Source organism: Neolamprologus multifasciatus, chromosome 22 (assembly GCF_963576455.1).
Source record: "Neolamprologus multifasciatus chromosome 22, fNeoMul1.2, whole genome shotgun sequence".
Taxonomy (NCBI): domain Eukaryota; kingdom Metazoa; phylum Chordata; class Actinopteri; order Cichliformes; family Cichlidae; genus Neolamprologus; species Neolamprologus multifasciatus.
Genome location: NC_140459.1, coordinates 34,379,673 through 34,402,770, shown reverse-complemented (window position 1 = coordinate 34,402,770; position 23,098 = coordinate 34,379,673). Strand labels below are relative to the sequence as shown.

Below are 23,098 nucleotides of genomic sequence, written 5' to 3'. Positions count from 1 at the left end.
ACTCAGGAAATGTATGGAGGAAACAGGAAGACCCTGGCCTGAATGTATTGGCCTAGTGAAAATGTGGATGAGACTAACACAAGGATCTAAGAAACTCACACCATTTGAAATGATTCATGGCAGGCCATTTCCACTGTCCATAAAGTGTGAACCTATCGCTAAATCTGTAAGAGAAACCACGCTGGCAGAGTGGATGACAAAACTGTTAGAAAATAAAGACATTGTTCTGAACAATAAGCTGCCGTATGAATCCTCTCCAGTCTCTTGCAGGTTGAAGCCAGGCGATTGGATCCTGATAAGGGTGCTGCAAAGGAAGAACTGGAGCTCTCCCCGTTGGGAAGGCCCCTACCAGGTGTTATTAACAACACCCACAGCTTGTAAAATCGCAGAAAGAGGTGGTTTGTGTGTCCTTTTCAATAACACTTGCTGTACCTATATACCAGACAATGTGAACTCTGAAAACAGAGTTCACATTGTCTGGTGAGTGGCGACAGAAAATTATTGCTATGCTGATAGTTGTTGGCACTTTTCTTTTACTATTTTGTGTATTTGTTTTATGCATAATCCCATGTATCCGCTCGATGCTTTCCAAAATGATAAGTACATCACTTGCAGTCTATGTCGCAGTGCCAGAAGACGACGTTAACTATGACAATGATGATAGTGATGACTATGATGTAGACTCTGATACAAGTGTTTAAGTTACCTATAAAATCAGCAAATGCATTTTATGACGAACTAACTGAAAATACATGTTGTAAGAAGTTATGTTCTGATAAATGATATGTATTTTGTTGCACAATTCAAATTTGCTAAAAACAGAAGGGAATGTTGAAAGATTTTGAATTATATTACTTTATTATCTTTATTCAACTGTGATAATTGTTTATGTTTAAGCCTTATTTGAATTGTGTAGTGACGCCTGTATATAGCGTGTCAGCAAAAACAAAGTGTCTCCTCAAGTTTAGACAAACACCCACATGTATTGTTTTAACCCACTACAAGATCGTTAATCAACTTGTTCCTCTTCGTCTTGCAAGCTTGCATCCTGTGCAGCCTCGTATGCAAGCAGCAGATAAGAAGTTGTTTTTTCCCAACTTGTACTCCACCCATGAGTGTTACGTGAGAGGGCAGTATATAATAAACTCTGAGCGAATGCCTGGTGCGCTTTGCCTGCTCGTCCTTGTAATTGACAGGACTAGTCAAGCATTCGCCCATGTACATGTATTAATTCTGAGTCTGTGATTCTTTGCTTCCAGAGGTTTTTCTCCCAACAATTAATAATCCTTCTAATTAATAAATGCTCTGTAGAGCAAATTTGTTGAAGGTAAACAAACATAAATGATGGAAACAGCATCAACCAATCACAATGCTGCACTCTTGCAGGAGGAGGTTGTGATTTGATGCATGTGATGAATATATTTATTTCTTATTCTCCTAACAGGAAAATTATCTTTTATTTTTGTATATTTATACTAACATAAGTGCATGTAAAGGCTCGTCATCTTGATTTATTTATTCAGAAATGATATCAAACAATAATACAGGGAAACCCTGAATTAAATGACACAATTCTTGGTCATTGATGGTTACAGCTAACAGTGTCTCTGGGACCACTTTTGACAGCATTTGACTGAAGTGCTGGTTGGCTGCAGGGTCACCATGAAGGCTCTTTCTGGAGCTCTCAGTGCTGCAACACATATCCTGCAGTGCAGGCTGCAGGGTAACAGGACCAGTGGTTGTTAGTGCTACATCCACTTTACAGTCAAAAACACCCACTAGTCTGGGCCTAACACCCAACCGGTGACCCGGTTTCCTCCACCAGCTCCATCCCTTTGTTTCTTAACCTCTTCTTTCTGTTGGAATGATTATTTCTTATTATAATTATAATTTTAAGGTTGATCGACCAAAGTTCACTTTGACTGCATTCTATTTTTCTGTTGTTTTCCACTAACTATTATCACAAAGTCCAGAAGATCAATTTGATATTTTAGCACAAACAAGTTTCAGTAGTAAACGCTAAGAAGCAGCAAGCTAGCAGTGCAAAATAGCCCATTTTAGTAGGTGGCCAGTTAAGTTGGGTGACCTAGTAATCCATTTACTTTTAATAATATGTTTTTCTAAGCTGGGGAAACAACTTCCCCCTAATTCTAGTTCATGCTGGGCCAGGCTAAACACGTCCTGGACATGGTCTCTGCACACAGATAAAACTTAAAATAAATAAAGAGAGTGAAAATGTCAGTTCCTTTCCAGAGATCAGTTTAAACAGGCTGCACCGTTGTTGCTGACAGAGATTTTGTCCTTTGAGACCCCATACAGACATCTACTGTTTAAGTTAGACCAGAAATGGGAAAAATGTTCCTATATGTGTGATTGTTCAAATAACACTGGTTTCCAGCATTAAGTAATCAGACAGAGCCAGTTTCCTCATCTATCAGACACTGTTTGTGGCTGTAACAGCCATCTACATACCTCAGAGTGTCCAGTCTTAGCTGCTCAAGCATCTTCACTGCTGCCTCTCCTGGGTTATTGTAGCTCGGTCCAGCTCTTTCAGATGGGAAGAACTGGAGCTAAAAGCTGAGACCAGAGACTTGCAACCTTCCTCTGTGATCAGGCAGCCTGACAGGCTGCAGACATGACAAATACTCTTAGAGAATAGCAAAATAGCTAAATGCTAACAGGAAATTGCAGCCAAAAATCATGAAGAAATGGCATGACTAAAACAGGAGTTAAAAATAGCCATTAGTCAATCTAAACCTTAGATTGTAAACCTCTAAACCTCATCTACTGAACATTTCAAGAACGCTGACCTGAGTGTTTCCAGTTCACAATATGGACTTTTCAGTCCAGAAGACAAAACTTTCACTCCAGAGTCCTTCAGGTCATTGTTACTCAGGTCAAGCTGTCTCAAACTAGAGGGCTGGGAGCTGAGTAGTGAAGACAGAGTTTCACAGCTTCTCTCTGAGAGATTACAGACACTCAATCTGAAGAGACAATAATGAGAAAAATAATAATGTTAAACTTTCTGGTCTGAACCTTTGAAAAAAACACGATCTAGATAAAATATCATCTCTATAGAGGTTAAATCATGTGGAGGGTTAATTAATCATCAATAATTAATCAATTAGTCATCATTAAATCATTTATTAAATGTCATTAATGAATTAAGTTAATAAATTAAATATATACATCATTGATTTAATGCCATGTAATTTCCAATAAATGAATTTCAAATTGATTGATTTTTAAATATATTTAATTAAACAATTATTGACACATTTAATTAATTATTTAAGAATCTATTTATTTAATTCATTTTGGCCCTTCTAGCCCTGCAGCTGTGCATGTGCTTACATATCCACTGGTATGTATCCTACAGGTATTCTCACAGCAGTGCTGCTGAACATTAAATGACCAGCAGATGTCAGTTCTTCATAATAAGCAGTTAAACGAGGCTTTGTGTGATCTGCCTTTGGGCGAAGCAACTGGCCAGAAAAATTGGACACATTCACAGAGCTTTACCACACCATCACTAGACAACAATGGAATTATTTGAACTAAAAACAAATAATCAGAAAGTCTTCTGCCTGGTCTCGTACCTCTGTGTTTCTGTAACATGAATAATGAGCTGAAATTCTCCTCACGACACCACCGATCAGCTCGAAGGGCCCTCGAGTTTACCTGCATGCATCCTGTTCACCTGTCAGCTGTTTACCACCTGCTGCTTATTCAGGAAACACGCCCACATTACCTGGTGACAGTCACAGTTTAATGTGGGCCGCTGTTTGTCAATATAAAAGAATTTAGTTCCAATATTGTGCACATTGTTATTGCAAACGCACCATATTTTACAGACCATAAGGCTCACTGGATTATAAGGCGCATTAAGCGAAACAAAAATGTTGCATAAGTCAAACTTTACTCAGCTCATTCTTCCTGCTTCCTCCACTTCCGTACCATTGATTCATTAATGTTTAATTCTCTCACAGCTGCTTTATTCCCATGTTGGGAAGGGCGATGGACACTAAGTTAACTACAGAATACTTTATAAGTGAACCTGATGCTTTAATAAGAATTTGGGCTATTTGCATTTAAATTAAATAGATTTATTGACAGACATCAATTAAATAAGTAAACGTGTAGCTCAGTAATATAGTTCTGCCACTTATCTGCTCTAATGACTGGAAATCTGATATCCAGTCACCAGCACAGCTTACTCACTTACAGTCACTTACTTCACTGTTTTTGCTCCTGAGCAAATCAGTTTGTTTTAGATTAAAGTTGTTTCATAACTGCATCATTTTACTGAAGTTTAATGTGTCAGCGGAGCACATGTGGAACTGAACCATTCGCTTGTCTTAATTATCTGATGTTTATATGTGTCACACTTTTTTAATCTTTCATTTTAAATTGAAACTAACATTTAAAAACATTTGGTACAATGTGGAAAGAGGAAGAGTATTTCCACCAGGAGCAGAAACGTCTGACTCAGCATGACGATGCTGTTGGTGGATACTGAAGAGCTCAGCCTGTCAAGACAGGATTAGGTCATCGTTTTTAAAAATGTTTATTCAATTATATTCTGAGGCCAGTTATCTGGTAGAATTTTTGGAAGTCTATTAAAATAAAAATAAAATCAGATGTGTGGTCTTTTGGTTGTTTTGTTTTTGTTCAATAAGCAGATGTTGATGTTTCAGCAATGCAGGAACTTAAGTTTAAAAGGCTTGTTAGAAACTATGAAACACATCATACAGACTTGTGGACATTAGAAGACAACTAATAATCATCATGAATAAGACTAAAGGCAGGAAGGTGTCCTTTATAACTAATAATATTAATAGTGGTTGGCACCTCCAAATTTATATCATAGTCTGTCTGCAGCTGAGACAATACAAACTCAAACTGTGGGGAGAAGATTATATCACTTCAGTTTAAATTGACCTGGAAGCGCCACATTTTCACAGACTTCTTTATTTATAGCATTTTTTAAGTGCTGTATAGATTATACAGTTAGGTCCATAAATATCTGGACAGAGAGAACTTAATTTCTAATTCTGGTTCTGTACATACACTAAAATCAATTTTAAATGAAACAACTCAGATGTGTTTGAAGTGCAGACTTTCAGCTTTAATTCAGGGGGTTGAACAAAGAAACTGCAGAAAAATGTGAGGAACTAAAGCATGTTTAACACAATCCCTTCATTTCAGGGGAAATGTAGAGGAAAAATTAGAAAAATTAAATAACTTCATTAAATGAATTAAATAATAAGATTGTCAGCTGATAACCAGCTTCATGCGACCGCTTATCCTGGTCCCAGTGTTAGGGTCAGTGAATCCAGTTAACAGAAAGATATCCTGGATATACTTGACTGACTTTTTAGACTCAAGATTAATAATCATAACAAAAATTATAGTCTAACATCCAGAAATCTGCACGATGTGTTTCATTATGTCTAACAAGCCTTGTACAGTTAAAGCTAACAGTTACTACATGACTGAAACACCAACATTATCTCTTTTATTAAAACATGCATATTAGGGCTGGGTATCGTCACTCATTTCTAGAATCGATTCGATCCACGATTCCATTCAATTTGATTCAATTTGAATCGGGGAAATTTTGCCTCAGACAGTCAGAAATATTATCATTCAGATCATGCATCAGTACATTTCTATATTTTTATATCTATAAAAAGAAATCTGACACTTGCGAGACTTTATCAAAGGTGTGAGCATCACAGCCTTTGTGTCAAAGTAGCTGAAGATAAAACAGAAAAACATGAAGGTTTTCCTGGCCTGGGATTTTATACAAATATTCTGCAGTACATCAAAAACGAAAGAAAACCATTAATGAACATATGAACATGACCTGATGCTGCTGACATGAAGCAGAGCAAAGTTACAGAGGTTTTATTACAGACACAGCTGAACATTTTGCAATTTTGCATCATTTTAAAAAGTTTAAATTTGTTCAGTATTGAACGGCAGAAATGAGGCTTTGTTTTCAGAAGTAAGTAAAAGAAAAAAAAACAGCGGCCGACAGGCTGTAAGAACGGTAGACTTGTGCATAACAAGCAAGCGAATAATGCAGAAAACAGATTTTTAGACGGGAAACTGTTCTTGAAGTACAGAGAGAGAGAGAGAGAGAGAGAGAGCTGTGCATGAAGTGTGATTTTATCCTGGTGGCAGCAAAACAATCAGAGTGAAGTCATGACGATGTTTATGTGAAGCGTAGTTTGGATCTTCTTTTGCTGCTGGTTCGGTCAATATTGTTTGGAGAGAGATAAACTAACCGCTTTAGAATCGGCGCAAAAAGGGCGTAAACACAAAGCGCCGACCCGCCGAAACATCAGAGTCAGCGAGCTGTCGGCTTTCAGCTCGTGTCCGTGCAGTCAGGTGAGAAAGTCACAGCTCACTGATTCTGATGCGTTGGCGGCTCCGCGCTTTGTGTTTACGTCTTTGTGCAGAATCCGTGTTCCTGCTCTCATTTACTGTTTTAGCTGTTTGGTGGTTGTTGAAATTTTGGGAGGTTTAACCTGAGATTCTGGCGTTTTGGCCAAAATAAATTTATATTAAAAAATCGATTCAGGATTTTAATGAATCGATATCACGTTATCCAAGCCAGAATCGATTTTAATCGATAAATCGATAATCAAAACCCACCCCTGATGCATATACACGGGTCACACTGCTTATTGAACCCAACCCCCCCCAAAGATCAGATCTGAATCAGACAGGTTTTTGTTTTTTGTTTTCAAAGTTTAGACTTTGCTTCTATTGGACTTTTTATCAGTAACACGTGCTTACTTTTTGCAGGAACAGTTGAAACTAACATAAATAACTCAAAAGCTGATCGTCAGCAGGGGGTTTACAAGTTGTGTGCCACGTTGTCGGCGGTATAAGCTCGACCACTTGCAAGGTGAGCTGGCAGACATCACTGAATTCATCAGAGATGATTAGGTTCATTTTGACAAAGTGAGCAGATATTTAACCTCCTAGGACCTGGCGTCCACATATGTGGACATCACATTTTGGGTTGTTTAGACCAAAATACTCAATTTTGCTCTACAAGGGCCTGATATCCACTTACGAGGATGTTATACTGCCACTGTGCTATCGAGATTTTTGACAAATATCCTCATATGTGGCTCTCATTTCTCTCAGAAACAAAAATTTGGTAAAAAAAAAAAAAATCTGGTAATTCTTTGTTTTTACATTCATCAGGTCCCAATCAGCCCAAATATCAAAGAGAAATTAAAAATGAATGCCACGGAGGAGTTCGGGTCTTAGGAGGTTAAAGATGATGCCACTACATTCTTGTCTAGAAGATATTAAAGTGTATTTGGTGACACACAAGAAAGGGTAAAGTTTAAGTATAGTTTGGGTCCACACATGTCCAAACCCTGGTGTGTAGGCCTACTTAGCTTTGAGAAATTGTCATGGGACCGGGGTCTGGGTGACCCAGGGCCTGTAAGAAGTTATGGACATGTGTGTTTTTGGTGCTGCTGTCTCCTGTTTCCATGTTTGTGTATCTAGGTGTGTGTGTGTGTGTGTGTCAGCAAAGGAGCCTGGCCACACCTGTGGAGGAGAATTACTCACACCTGCAGCTGATCAAGCCTCGTCAGAGGAGCTACTTAGGAGTGTGGTGGAGCTCTCTCCGATGCTGGATCATTGCGTAACTTCACGTTAGTCTCTTGGCAAGTTAGTTAAGGTTAGTCTGCCGCATTGTGGCGTTGCTGACGGCTGCCTCTTCTTTATTCCCCAGGAGGAGTGTGGAGACGAGAGGGCAGCGAGCACGGGGTGCTCAGACACTGAGGAGCGGAGACAAAGAACACTAACACTGGCAAGAGGACATGTCAGAGTCGGGAACGCACTGGGGATTTATTGTTGTTTGGAATATTTTGCATCACTGTAAATAAATGCACTGACCTCATCAAAGAGTCCAGCATTTGGGTCCTCCTTCCCCTCATCATAGTCTGCCACGCAGGCCGTGACAGAAAAGCCCACTAAAAGAACGCCCACCAGACCAAAGCAATGGTTTTGACTTGATCAGCATTAACCCCGCCCCCTGACTTTGATGGGTGAAGCTGACAAATAAAATGTATTTATGAAAACCGATGCAGGGCCAGGAGTAGCAACGTGAATTAAATAAATACATCATTAAATAATTCATTAAATGTGTCAGTAAAATAATTAAAATAGCAAACAAACCAATAATTGATTAAATATGTAATTAACTCATTTGAATTGTATATAAACAAATAATGAAACATTTTAAATGAAATTAATGGATAATTCATTATTAATATATTTCTTTAATTAATTATGTACATTTTTTTTAATTAATTACTGAAATAGTTAATTCATTAGTGATGTCTTTATTTAATACAACCATAAAATTATTGTCTAGTTTACATAAAATCAATTTAGGACATCATTATTAAAGGTTAAATTATGGTAATGAATACATGCAACTATAACTGATGACATTTACATAAAAATGAGGATTTCTTGAGCTAAAGCCAAAGTGCTGACTCATTTGGCATGTTACTCTCAAATGTTTTCCCTAATAACAATAACATAATTACACTTTAGCCACAAGAGGGCAGCAGCATAAATATAAGTCGCATGTATATAAAGGTACAGTGATTATATTACAGTGATTTTGACAAAAACAAAACAGAAGTTGATGGCAGTGTGTTTTTCCATGACACGATAATTACGCACACCCCACTTTGCAGTTATTTATTTGTAAAAAATGTTTGGAATCATGTTTGATTTTCGTTCCACTTCTCACGTGTTCACCACTTTGTGTTGGTCTTTCACGTGGAATTACAATAAAACTGATTCATGTTTGTGGCTGTAATGTGACAAAATGTGGGAAAGTTCAAGGGGGCCGAATACTTTTGCAGGCCACTGTAAAGTTCACTATCAGTAGCATCATAGCACCCACCCAGCTGTATAGAAACTCCGTCATGCTAGCTAGCACGCAGTACGAGTTATTGTAACTGACTGTAAAAAGTCAGCACAAGGAAAATAAACTCCACCTAAACTTGGTTTATATCTGACCCAGATAGACTGCAGCTCATAACTTCTTACCTGAAGCCGCCTCGGGTCTCTGCTCCTCCTACCTCCCCTTTCCCTCATCCACCTGCTGCCTCTGTGGAAGCTCCGCCATAGCCACCACCAAACAACTGACTTATTTTTACACATCGACCAGCATCCGGCCAATCCACCACCTTTCATTGTTTATACCGTTACAAAAAAATAAAAAAACATCATCGGCTCATAAAAATGAAAAATCACCATCGGTATGCCCGATGGCCAGTCCAGCTATGGGCGTGCCATCAGTTAACCCTTCACGTGGCAGCTGTAACACGCGTGCCCAGGGTTGCCGACCCGTGCTCTAAAGCATCTCATTTGGATTCCTGAGATCAAATATATTTTCCTTTGGGTTTGTTTTCTTTCCATTTGTGGCTTTAATGTAGTGTTACATCCTGTTTGTTTGCTTCCATCTGTATACATGTCCAGATTCACTGTTATGTTTCTATTCTTACATTGCTGTGTGATCACTGTTTCCTCTGCTAACTGATTTGACCTTTTGTATCGTACACTGATACTTGTCATATTTGTATCTGCGCCTAAAAGATAAAAATAAAAAAGTTTTCCATGCTGAAACACAGCTCCACCTCCTGCAGTTCTCCCTCTGAACCACTAGATGTCTCTGTTATCTAAATGAAGACGTGCAGCACAGCAACCACAGCAGCGCTCAGATCACACGTGTCCTGTTATTATGTATAAAAGCATGAAACAGGTGAGACAGGTGGGATCAATATTAATGTTGTGGAAATATATGAAAAAGCAACAGAAGAGACAAAACATTTCGTGTTTCTAGAAAGATCTTTCAGCTCATAGCTGCTCACAGACTGTATTTACAAGTGACAAACTGCAACTCTACAGTACATCTACAGTATGTATCAAATATATTCTGTATTCAAATCTATTGAGTGATGTTTGAAAGTCTTTCCAGGTGAGTTTGATCCAGGAGGGTCTGAAGCCAGAGTCAGACAGAGACTGTGCAGAGACTGTAGAAGGACAGAGCAGCAGCAGAGCAGTCCAGATACACTGATGATCCTCTGTCAGATCCAGAGGGACACACAGGGGTGATGCTGGACTCTACATTGTGTCTGACAGTGGAGCTGTTCTCAGAGCAGTTCACTCTGCAGCACTGACAGTCATCTGCACTTCATTCCTCTGTCAGTCACTGCTGGATGAAGCTCTCCTCTCCACCTCCCAGTAACATGGCCCAGTCAGAGCGTCTCTACACACAAGCTGCTGCTGCTTCAACCTCTCTGGATCATCAGGACACAGCTGCTCCTCTCTCAGCACACACACCGTCCTGTTTACCATCATCACCACCACCTGCAGAGAGAAGGAGGAAGAGCAGAGGAGATAAACGAGTGTTTCCAGAGACTCTTCATCAGCTGTCAGTCAGTGATGCAGCACATCCAGTATAAAGAGCAGCAGGGACTTCAGTGCTGGGACTGGACTAGGACTCATTGTTGCTTCACTTTCTCTAATCTTTGGATTTTTATTGAAGTTGATGGAAATGTTTTTCCCTCCTAGTTTGAGTTTGGACTTTCATTCATTAGAAGAACCTTGGTGTGTCCACTCTGAGCTCTGTAGGAACCCCAACAACAAGCCCAACAATCCAGATGGACGTTCCAGCTGTTAACTGGAGGAATTCCATCCAAACATCTGCTCTCACTAAATTCTTCCTCACCTACAGACTGTGTTCTTCACTGCTTTAAACTTGGAAATGAATGCAGTCATTGGTCTGCGTGCTGCTTTGTTCAGAGAGCTGATTGGCTGTTGACAGTGTTTGATCAGAGCGTGTCAGCCGTTACTATGGTGACCATAAAGGTGACAAAAAGGCAGAAACAGGAAGTGTTTGTGTCCAATCCTTAAGCCTGTCACCGTTCTCCTCTCACAGCTTCACTGAGAAGCTGCAGCTTTACAGGAAACACTGGATCTTTGTTTCATACTGACTGTGTTTAGTACAATACTGCTGACAGCACCACCCACTCACTCCATCACTCTACTGACCTCAGAGTCTCCAGTCTGTAGTATGGACTCTGCTGAAGATCAGACAGCTGCTTCACATCTGGATCCTTCAGGTTGTTTCCATACAGGACCAGCTCTCTCAAATGGGAGGGGTTGGACTTCAGCGCTGCTGCCAGATAATCACAGCTGATCTCTGACAAACCACAGAAACTCAATCTGTATAAAGAATGAAAGATGTAAGTTTATTAGACAAAGTGCTTGAAATCATTCAGTGTTTCATCATCTGTTCAGAGCAGAAGAAGGTTCAGAATGTAGAAGTTTAGAAAATGGAAACTCCAAACAGCTGAAGCCAACAGGAAGCAGCTTCAAACAGGAAACTGTGCAGAGTTTCAGACTATATGTCCTGATGCAGCCAGTTGGATTTTGGAGATTTGAATCTCTGTTCTGTGACTAAGTCCTTGAATCATTTCTTCCAGTTGGTCCAACAAGACAGACTAAGTATTGGACATGTGTTGTGGCTCCATTAGGGGAGCTTCTAAATGTGATGTGATGGCCCCTCTGGGTCTGTCAGGTCACAGCACTGAAGAGAGCTCAAACTGGGCACACAGTTGTTCCAGTCTGGACCAAAGACTCTATACTGGGACTGAGGGACTGCTTTGATCAGCAGATCAGCAGAAGACTTGGACTCATTTGATTCCAGCTTTGATATCATTGATTTCAATGAAGAGCTTTGTGATTGTAGCAAAGGGCTGGTAGCTCTGAGAGTCCCACTGATGAGGTGTTTGTGTGGAAATCTCTTAGTGGGACCAAAGAGAGAAAAAGCCCTGGTCCTGATGCTGTGGGAGGGAAATGATTGAAGTGTGCTGTGAGGAACTGACTGGGAGATTTTCACACATTTTCCAGTCCTCCTTGGAACAACAGGAAGTTCCCAGCATATGGAAACAAAGGTTAAGTGTCCTATGGCACTTAGTGATGATGGTGCTGTGGCCCCACCACCTCCACCTCTTTGTAAAGGAACTAACTGGAATCTGAAGCTTCAAATGGAACTAAGACTTCCTCCACTAGGTGGCAGTGTCTGATGAGAAAGCGTTAGTGGAGCTGGCCCAGAGTCAGAAACAGGAAGATGCAGGATTTGGGCTGAAATGGGGAAAAGTGGTTCGCACTAGTGCCTTAAAGCAAGAAGGTTGTAGGTTGAAGCTTGTTGGCCTTTCTGTGGAGGTTGGATGTTCTCCCACAGTCCAATGAAATGCTGCTTAGGTTCATTGGTGCTTCTAAATTGGCTGTAGGTGTGGATGTGAGAGAGTGCTTCTCTGTCTCTCTCTGTTGGCCCTGTGATGGACTGCTCACCTGTGCAGGTGGACCACGCCTCTTGCCCTATGACAGCTAGGGCACAGGCTGCAGCCCTGTGAGCCTAAGCTGAATAAACAGTTAGCAAAAATGATCCATAGATGGCCTGAAATCCCCCAGTTAGCAGTTTGGTAGATAGCTATGACATGCTAATCCCATCCAGCAGCTGTATTCTACCTGTAAGCTGATCCCTGCTGAGCCAAAGCACTTTTTCATATACAAATTACAACCTTTAATAGAAACCTATTGGTCAGCATCTTATTAGCCTGCTGTTAGCTTCATTCCACAGAAAACTGAGAGAAACTAACAGAGTTGATAAAGAATAAAGAGAAATGTGCTGATTTAAAGCCTTTGAAGTGCTTCAGATGATCTCTGTCCACTTCTGTCCACTCATTCATTCATGTAAGCTTTCTAATGCAGCTTTGATCTTCACAGTCTGCTTCATGAAACTCATTCTAACCCTGAATGTCAGAGTGTTCCTCCTTCTCTTTCCCATCATTCATGCTGGCAGTGGAGGAGATTTGGATGTTGGACTGTGTTTTGGATGATGTGTGTATGTTTGTGTTGGACTGCTGTCTGTAAAGCAAACGCACATTTTGCTTTGGATTTCAGTGTCACACAGACTTTAAGGTGGAATGAAGAGTTTGAGAGTTTCACAGTGAATTATCCAGTGGAGGATTTTTCTTCTTCTTTGAAGGTTTGAAATGTGAACATTGTTCTGCTGCAGTCAATGGACTAAACCAGAGAAGAAGAAAACAGACTTTACCATGAAGATCCTCAGTGTGGATCAGTATAATATCAGCCTGTTGTCTGCAGTTTAGTGTCAGCACAACTTTCACATCATATTCATCTCAGCACAACTAAAACATGCTGACTGACCTCAGAGTTTCAAGTCCACATCCTGGACTCTCCAGGAAACCACACAGATGCTTCACTCCTGGATCCTGCAGGTTGTCGTTGTAGCTCAGCTCCAGCTGTCTCAGATGGGAGGGGTTGGACTTCAGTGCTGCTGCCAGATAATCACAGCTGATCTCTGACAAACCACAGTTCTTCAATCTGTATAAAGAATGAAAGATGTAAGTTTATTAGACAAAGAGCTTGAAATCATTCAGTGTTTCATCATCTGTTCAGAGCTGAAGAAGGTTCAGAATGTAGAAGTTTAGAAAATGGAAACTCCAAACAGCTGAAGCCAACAGGAAGCAGCTTCAAACAAACACAACAAGAGAAAAAACTCTGAATGTTTCACATTAAAGTCGTACATTTATCATAAAAACAGGAAAAAGACTTGAAAAAGTCGTGTTTTTCCTTCCAGGAACCACAAGGCTTCACTTTTAAAGGTGAAGTGGGAAAGAAATGGACATATTTGAAGTCCAACACCTTTTTCCAGTCACATTATTAAAGCAGACAAACTACAAGCTCATTTTCATTCCAACAAGTCATCTTCTGACCTGGACTAACAACACTGGTCTCAATGTGCAGCTGGCTGTGAGACCAGTGCTCAGGGAGCGTCTACAAAGTGCAACACTGAAAGAACATCACACACTCATTTGCTTCCATCATCCAACCTGAAGAGGAAACAGAGACGGCTCCCCTTCAAAGTAAAAGCTGCTCCTTTTGGACACAGTATCAAAGAAAGTCTACAGTATAACATAGAAAAGACAGAACAAAGTTTGGGTTGTTTTTAAATTGTGCAGAAATGAAACTACACTAAGCTCAATTATGTGACAGACATTTCATCCCATGTCAGTTTGGCCTCATCCTGGGCGGATTATCCAGCACACACTCTGACCACAGGCCCAGGGGCCACGCACAGCTGGGCTCCATCCAAGAGACAGGAAACAAACCAACACAATAAGAAAAAGCACCATGTGATCTTCTTACATCTTCAAGACAAACACAGTAAAAACATGAGCATATTTGTTTCCTGATAAAATGATGTGACAGGTAGAACAGAGTAAAGTGGTGGTGTTACAGCCTTTCTCCCCTCTGCTGCCGAGGCTGTTAGTCTCTCCCAAACTCAGCTACAGGACTTCCACATGAATGAAAGCAGCAGAAGTGGCTTTACAAATGAAAGAGGAAGAGGAGAAGAAGAGGAGAGGGAGGCCACCCTGACCATCACTCCAGCTGAAAACATCACACTTCCATTAAAGTTGGTGAGAAAATGTTGAGCAGGATGAGCTGCTGGCTAATCTGGAGGCTGTTGCAGCAGCTCACAGTCACTGTGGATTTCCACTCATGAAAAAGCTCTGGCTGCTTCATTTCTCATCTCATATCAGAGACTTTAAAGCTTCACTGAAGCTGTACTGTGATGCTTCCATATTCCAGTGAGGCCTCCATAATGATTTCAGCTGTTCTGTACACACTGTGTGCCCTGTATGGCTCAAAGTCTCTGCAGCCTGTTTTTATCTGCTATCATCAGATCTTCATCATCCTCATTCACATCCCTCACACACTCTACAGCCTCATCAGCACTGACTTCATCTTCACTGACTGATGGAGCACAACATGAACCTGTGGAGGCTGAAACACTGTCCTGTCAAACATCTCCCCGTCACCACTCCACTTCTGTCAGCCTTTAAATGAACCCTGCTCAAGTCTGTCACTTCTGTTTGGAGCCAAAAGGAAAAACTGTTGTTCAGTCGTTTGGAAAGACAACATTTCTGAAAGCACTCAAACTTCTTCACATTTGTCTTCAGACACATCCTGAACATTTAGGAACTAAAGAAAGTTTCAAACATCAATCAAAGACCTGAAATATAGAAAAACAACAACAGCCGCAGTCAGTGAACTCACCTCAGAGTCTCCAGTCGACAGTTTGGACTCTCCAGTCCAGCACACAGAAGCTTCACACCTGAATCCTGCAGGTTGAGGTTTAAACTCATGTCCAGCTCTGTCAGATGGGAGGGGTTGGACTTCAGAGCTGAGGCCACAACTTCACAGTGAGACTCTGAGAGTCCACACTGAGTCAGTCTGTGATGATAGAAAATATAAAATGTGTTATTATAAAAGCAGAAAATCTGCATTATAAACACAGACTGAATGTATATGAAGACAAAACAGAGTGAGGTCATAATCTGATGAATCTGCTCTTCACATCTGTGCTTCAGCTCCTCTTACTGTGTTTGACATGACACAACGATTGAGTCTCTCTCAGACCTGCAGACTTTTAATGAGAATCTTTGTTTGGCTTTAATCTGCAGATGAAGGAGGAAGATGGTGTCACATTTAGGCTTCCATAATGTCCACAGTCTGTCACTGAGATCTGATCCAGAGTCAGAGTGAAGACACACATTTGGACTGTTTCCTGTTTTGACTCCAGAACATTTTGAATGAGTTCAGCTCAGTGAAGAGTTCCAGCTGGAAAGATGATCTCTGTTTGCTACCTGCTGTCAGGTACGACTGTTCACGTCCACACGCAGGAAAAACCTGCTGACTGTTACCAAACGGAGCAGAAATCTCATCACTGGACAATAATGATGAATGAACTCAGAGCTGCTGATATCAGATCTGATTTCAGGAAGTAAACACAGAAATGATTGGCTCATTTTAGCTTTCTGAGCCATTATCTGCTTGTGTGTCGCTAGTTGGCAGAAAATGATTTGTATTCCTGTTCAGGGCTTCAGTGTTTATGAGTCCAGATCCAGGTGACAGCAAGTCAAAATGATGTCACCTGTCTGTGTCCAGCAGCAGCCTGTATTCACTTTGAATATTGTTATCACCTGACATGGATCAGTTTGTCTTTGATTGGTTTGTAAATGTCACTGTTTCCATTGGACCTGAGTGACGGTACAAAGACAGAGAGGGAGAGAAAGGAGAGAGAGGATGGAGACAGCAAAGAGAGAGCAAACACACACAGGTGAGAGTGGACAGGTGACCAAGGTCAGCAACCAATCAGAGAGCTTCTGTTTGAGCCACAGTCACTGATGATGACTGCACATAACCATCAGTGTGTTACTCTGATATCAAATATGGATCCTGCTCTTATAATAATGATCATCAGATGATATTATTGTTATTTTGTAGCTGAATACGATGTTTGTGTGATTATCAGTGAAAGCAGCAGTGAGGAGGATGGAGAGAGAGAGAGGACAGAGGGGGAAGTTAGAAACACTAAAAGGATTTTTCATGGATTTCATGGATGATTTGAGTGATTTCCAGCAGGACACTTAAACATGTCAGTGGACGTCCTGAAGAACATATTCACTGATATGAAACGTGTCATTGAACAGGATCAATATCAGTGGAAACATGGTGGAAACAGCTGTGACTGCATGGATGTGACACACTTCAAATCTGTTCTCCACTCTTGGATTTGGGATCCATGGAGCTGCTGCTGAGTCTGTACGATAAAGGATGGTGTGGAAGGTTGCAGCGTACGGACACAAACACTTTGTGGTTACAATCTGATTTTATTTTCAACATTAAACTACTAACCTACACTGATCAATGATGTTAATGATCACATCTGGACTCACCGAGCCTTTCTGTAGTTCCTCACAGCTGGAATCAGTCTCAGTCGTCCCTGCACTGATGTTTTGTACTTCTGCAGGACCAACTCATCCAGAACCTTCTCTGACATCTGCAGCATGAAGGCCAGAGCTGAGCACTGGATCTCAGAGAGTTTCTTCTCTGATCTGTTCTCTGACTTCAGGAACTCTTGGATCTCCTGATGTACTGAGAGGTCGTTCATCTCCATCAGACAGTGGAAGATGTTGATGCTTCTGTCAGGAGAGATTTCATTACTGGTCATCTGCTTCAGGTTGTTGATGACTGTCTGGATGGTTTCTGGACTGATCTCTGTCTGACCCAGCAGACCTACTAAGAGTCTCTGGTTGGACTCCAGACAGAGGCCATGAAGGAAGCGAACAAAAAGGTCCAGGTGGCCATTTTTACTCTGGAGGGATTTCTCCATGGCTCGTTTAAGGAAATCATCCAGAGAGGACTCGTTGTATTCTTTTCCCAAAAGGTACTTCAGCACCTTTGTCTTCCTGTTGGTGTGACAGTGGAACATGTAGACTGCAGCCAGAAACTCCTGAATGCTCAGATGAACAAAGCAGTAGACTGGTTTCTGGAAGATCACACACTCTCTTTTGAAGATCTCTGTACAAACTCCTGAGTACACCGAGGCCTCTGTCACATCCAGACCACACTGCTCCAGGTCTTCTTGGTAGAACATGATGTTTCCTTTCTCCAGATGTTCAAACGCCAGCCTCCCCAGCTTCAGAAGAACTTCCCTGTCAGCCTCCGTCAGCTCCTGTGGACTCGTCTCATGCCCCTCGTGGTACTTGTTCTTCTTCCTCTTTGTCTGAACCAGCAGGAAGTGTGAGTACATGTCAGTCAGGGTCTTGGGCAGCTCTCCTCTCTGCTCTGTAGTCAACATGTGCTCCAGAACTGTAGCAGTGATCCAGCAGAAGACTGGGATTCTACACATGATGTGGAGGCTCCTGGATGTCTTCATGTGGAAGATGATTCTGCTGGACAGCTCTTCATCACTGAATCTCCTCCTGAAGTACTCCTCCTTCTGGGCGTCAGTGAAGCCTCGTACTTCTGTTAGCCTGTCAACACATGTAGGAGGGATCTGATTGGCTGCTGCAGGTCGGGAAGTTATCCAGACGAGAGCCGAGGGAAGCAGATTCCCCTGGATGAGGTTTGTCAGCAGCTGGCTGACTGATGACTTCTGTGTGACATCAGACAGCAGCTTCCTGTTGGTGAAATCCAATGAAAGTCTGCTTTCATCCAGGCCGTCAAAGATGAACAAAAGCTGAGAGACAGCCAGCTTCTCTGCTGTGACCTTCTGTAATGTTGGATGGAAAACATGGAGCAGCTCCAGAAGACTGTACTGCTCATCTCTGATCAGGTTCAGCTCCCTGAATGAAAGCAGAACCACCACACTGACATGTTGGTTCTCCAAGCCCTCTGCCCAGTCCAGAGTGAACTTCTGCACTGAGAAGGTTTTTCCAACACCTGCCACGCCGTTGGTCAGAACCACTCTGATGGGTCTCTGTTGGTCAGGTAAGGCTTTAAAGATGTCCTGGCACCTGATTGGAGCGTCATGGAGGGCGTCCATCTTGGAAGCTGTCTCCAGCTGCCGCACCTCATGTTGGGTATGAACCTCTTCACTCTGTCCCTCTGTGATGTAGAGCTCAGTGTAGATGGTGTTGAGGAGGGTTCTACTTCCTGTTTCATCACTTCCTGTTTCATCACTTCCTTCAGTCAAACGTTCACATCTCCTCCTCAGACTGATCTTATGTTCATCTAAAACCTCCTGCAGACCAACATCTGCTGAAAGAAAGAAAAACAATGAGACTAAAGAGAAAGAAAACTCTTCAATGTCTGAACAACACAAGAAGTCCAGTTTTCAGAAATGAGTCCATCAGCAGACAGATGTTCAGTCTTACTTTGTACACAGCTGCTCTGACTGGCTGTCTGCAGTCCAGCTGTGCTTCTGGATCTTTCTCCACACTGTGCAGAAGCTCTGATGGTGACACAGAAAAGTCAAAGTGGAGATACTTCTGTCCACCTTTGATTAGACTCATTATAAAAAGGAAAACAAAGTTTGAACACAGTCATGTTTCCAGTTCACTGACTTACATTTATTCCATGGACACTCACTCTAACCTGAAGCACAGCTACAACCCAACATTGTTGAGGCCTCATCTCCTCCTTTCCTGACTGTAGAGGTTAAATATGCAACAACCAACAAATAAAAGAATTTGGTTCATTTCAAAGAAATTCACACGGTGACCAAGTAAAGTAACCGTAGTAAAGGAGACAACATCCCGTTGATGGTGGGATTATTTGAAAGATTTGCTTTAGTCACGTCACCAAATGCAGTTGAAGCACCCGTGGATCCATGTTTGACCATTCTACCACTCTGAGCTCTGCTTTTTAATCCTTTTATTATTATCATCATTCATTTATTCATTCTTTGGAGGGGGGCTATTTCCTAATGCCGCCCTAATAAGGTGATGTTCAAGGGGAAATAGAACAGAAACTCTTTCAGTGTTGTTCATTAATAAATTAACAGATAAACTGTGAAGAAGAAAAAAACTGAGATTTACAGGAGAGAGTGAGAAACTTGATCATCCATCCTCATAATACATGTTTATGAGTATCTGCTGTGACCATACTGCAGTAATAACTACAAGTCTACATTTCTGTGACTGTTGATCAATCACAGCAGGAATCTGAGCTCATCTCTGCACACAGAGCAGCTTCAGCTCTGGGATAAACTGCTCGCTTCACGTCCTTCTCAGCTCACAGACACTCATCCTGATATTTTCCTTTAACATTTGATGGTATGATTCATCTGAGTTTACACTTTACCTGCAGAAATACAGAAAAACAGACCCAAACACCAGAAACCATCAGTTTCACCATGTAGAATATATTGTTGTTTCCTTGCTTTTAATTCAGAGAAAAACTCTGATTTAGATTTTCTCTGTTCTCTTTGCCACAGCCCATCCCAGCAGCAGCTGAAGCAGCTGACTGTCACAACACTGAACAACACTTTAGGAGGAATTTCAGAGGTCAGTAAAGCTCCAGTTTCAACATCAGTTAATTAATCATAGTTCATCATAAATGTTAACCTGGCTGGCACACATGTTAATGTTAGCCATTTAAATATTAGCAGTTAGCTGAGGCCACGAGAAGAAGAGGCCCTAGAAGAACAATGGATGATAAGATTAGATTTTCAAGACTAGGCAGAGACGTGTTTTCCTTTACTGTCTCTTACAGAGGAGGGAGCAGATACCAGACGAGGTCACGGAGGTACGGGGAGGATTCGCAGCAGACAGCAAGACTGCCACGTCCATGCGAGAGAGCGATGGCTACGATAATCTCTGTTTTTGTCTCACTATATAATGTTGTACAGCCCATTTGAGGGTTATCCTCTCTGTGAACCAGATGCTTGATTTCACACAGAGGTCCACCAACTCAATTTGATCAGTTATGGGACGATTTACCTCGACAGGCTCCTTCACTCGCTGCTTTTAAACCTCCTTTAAAACACACTTTTACTCCCTGACCTTTGACCCAGTGTGACATGTTGACTCACTACCTCAGACAGCTTAAAAATAGTCTTTTTGTTTTTTGGTGCTGCCTAAAAGAACCGTAAAATATCTGTCCTATATACAGTTATGTTCATATATTTTTGTACTACATCAGGAAACTCAAAAATATAGTTTGTAATATTTTAATCCTTATTTTTAAAACTGTTTTTGTCATTTTTCTTCTCCCATTGCATCAAAAATCATTATTTACACTGAATAAATGAGTCAGCAGCTCTCTTACTTTGTTGCTGCAGGTTCATTACTGAAGTCTGGAGGATCTTCTTTGGACCAGTCACTCCTCACAGACACACAGCTGGATGCTGCAGATCCTGCTCCATCCTTTTCCTCCATCTTCTTGATGTCAGGGTGCAGTTAGTCTGAGAGGCAAACACACACACTCAGAGGTGCTGTTGTACTGGAAGCATCACACTGACGGGTTTCTAAAGCTCTCATTGATCATTTCATGGAGTTTCTGTGGTAAACACTGTCCTGTGACGTATGTGTTATGGTGAGGGTCATGAGGGCGAACCAGCCCCACTCCTTACTCCTCATATTTCAGCCTGAAGCACAATAACAGCCTAAACCTAACCAGGAGGCTGTAACCTCAAAGGGACTTCATGGTTAGAAATAAAGGTTCAATGAAATGAAGCAGATCATAAAAACACGAGTTCCAACTTTAAAAGAAGCATCCACACGATGACGGCACAGCAGAGGAGCACTTTCTCTAACACACTGATTCAGTTCCACTGACACAAGGACACACACACACAAGCCTTTATAAGAAACAACACAATCATCTGCGCTTGACTTGTCAATCCAAGTCCTTAGCCCATGAGCCCGCGGTATCACACCACAGATATTCCCTTACTTTGAAAAAATAAAGCCAGTTTTCAGAACAGACCTGATGTTTATGCTACAGCCTGTTTACCAATATAATCAATATCAGATATCAGAGCAACAGAAACCTCGGTGATCAGGACGCTGGGACTGAGAACAGGAAGTGGCTCAAACGTCACACTTTCATAACGTCACCCTGAACTCCACTCACGGAGTTTCTGTCGCCATTGTAGTTTTTAAAGTCCCGTGATAAAGGCGGGTCTTTCTGTGAATCCGCACGCTCATTGGCTAATAACTTGAGATTGACAAGTCGTTATCCAATGAGCGTGCGGGAACTTCCGACATAAAGTTGTTTCCTTTGAAAAACCAAAGTCTGATTATTTTTGCCTCCACTGACGGAGCCTGTTGTTCCCGCCACAGAGACAGTAACGTCAGAGCGGTGTTAACACTCACCCTGCCTCAGCACAGCTCTCACTCTCCTCCTGCTCTCTCAGCTAAACGGAGGCTCAGCTAAACTCACTTCCTCTCTACTTACAGGAAACCAGCGCTCAGAGGAGCCGACCGGCCTCACATTTCACCCACAGACACGAACAGCGTGGAATTATTTTATGTCATAAGAAGAAACATATTCATGTTAACACTCACCACCTTCCTGCTGCTGCTGCTCTGAACGGAGGCTCAATACTTTCACTTTCACTGCTGCTCCCTAAACACAGAGGATGCTGGGACTTGTAGTTTTGTCCTTCCGGTGCGGTCTTCCTCTTTGTTTGTTTGTGTTTGTGTTCAAGTTATTTCGATCATGTAAACATCAACAGAACACGTGAAGCCACACAGAGTTTGTATGTCGAGGTGGGTAGGCGGGTTTGAGGGTTTGGGGAGGGGTCAGAGGGAAGAGGTCTCTCAGTCTTGACAATCCACATTGATGGCACAAGAGCATCTGGCTGCAGCCATTAGGCAAGGGTGTGGAAGCTCTCCGTTGTTATTCATAATGGTTGTGGAGATGCTGCAATTCTAATTAAAAACAGCAGCGTTGCCGGAATTGAGATTATGGATAATTTTTTAATAATTAGTCAACTTGTGGATGACACTACTCTTTTCTTAAAAAATGAACATCAGATTCCCCTGGTAAAACAAATAATCACTACATTCTTAAAAGCTTCAGGCTTAAAGTTCAATTTAAATAAATGTGAACTATTGGCATTAAAGGAGTGTCATTCACAATTACTGTACGGTATAAAGGTGAAGAAGGAGGTCAAATATTTGGGCATCACAATTTCAAAAGATCACAAAGTCTTAGAAAAAGTAAATATTTCAGATAATGTTGACAAATGTAAGACAATCCTAAATAAGTGGTTACAAAGAGACATCACAATTTTTGGAAGAATATTATTAACCAACATGGATAGTTTATCTAGATTTATATATCCAGCTTACTCTTTATCAATATCAAATAAAGTTATTAAAACAATTAATAGCTTGAATTTTAATTTTATTTGGAGGAATAAGTGCCATTATATATCTAAAGATGATTTGGTTAAACCATACATTGAAGGTGGTGGAAACGCAATTGACTTTGATATAATGAATGGTGTTTTGAAACTTAAATGGTTAAAATCCTTCCTAAATAATCCACACTCCATTTGGTTTTTTATACCAAGTAAGGTCTTTAACACACTGGGGGGTATTGATTTTCTCCTAAAGTGTGACTTTGAAATTACTAAGCTACCTGTTAAACTCTCTGAATTCCATAAACAGGTCCTTCTTTATTGGAAAATGTTATTTAAACATAATTTCACTCC

General features: G+C 41.3%; 2 protein-coding genes and 1 long non-coding RNA gene across 5 annotated transcripts in view; 1 reads left to right on the top strand and 2 right to left on the bottom strand.

Moving 5' to 3' along the window:
• The window catches only part of LOC146493880 (neoverrucotoxin subunit alpha-like), a 90,687-nt gene extending 88,073 nt beyond the window's left edge, over positions 1 to 2,614 (bottom strand). The window contains exon 1 of the mRNA XM_085149724.1: positions 2,473 to 2,614. Within this exon, the coding sequence (XP_085005850.1) occupies positions 2,473 to 2,504 (32 nt within the window). The 5' untranslated portion in view covers positions 2,505 to 2,614. The remainder of the gene's footprint in view (positions 1 to 2,472) is intronic.
• The window catches only part of LOC146493878 (protein NLRC3-like), a 47,364-nt gene extending 25,024 nt beyond the window's left edge, over positions 1 to 22,340 (bottom strand). The window contains exons 1-6 of one of the 3 annotated variants that reach the window (XM_085149694.1): positions 21,945 to 22,340; positions 20,704 to 20,839; positions 18,810 to 18,886; positions 16,887 to 18,693; positions 15,205 to 15,381; positions 11,107 to 11,280 (exon numbers count right to left, since the gene is read on the bottom strand). In XM_085149694.1, coding sequence (XP_085005820.1) covers positions 11,107 to 11,280; positions 15,205 to 15,381; positions 16,887 to 18,693; positions 18,810 to 18,886; positions 20,704 to 20,813 — 2,345 coding nt within the window. In that variant the 5' untranslated portion in view covers positions 20,814 to 20,839; positions 21,945 to 22,340. Of the gene's footprint in view, positions 1 to 11,106; positions 11,281 to 11,473; positions 13,468 to 15,204; positions 15,382 to 16,886; positions 18,694 to 18,809; positions 18,887 to 20,703; positions 20,840 to 21,944 lie in introns of those variants that run through there. The other 2 variants (XM_085149695.1, XM_085149693.1) reach the window with 2 other exon arrangements.
• LOC146493879 (uncharacterized) lies at positions 5,065 to 9,891 on the top strand. The gene is made up of 2 exons (XR_014872127.1): positions 5,065 to 7,685; positions 7,766 to 9,891. It is a non-coding gene; the product is annotated as an uncharacterized LOC146493879 (long non-coding RNA).
• Positions 22,341 to 23,098: the final 758 nt, after the last annotated feature.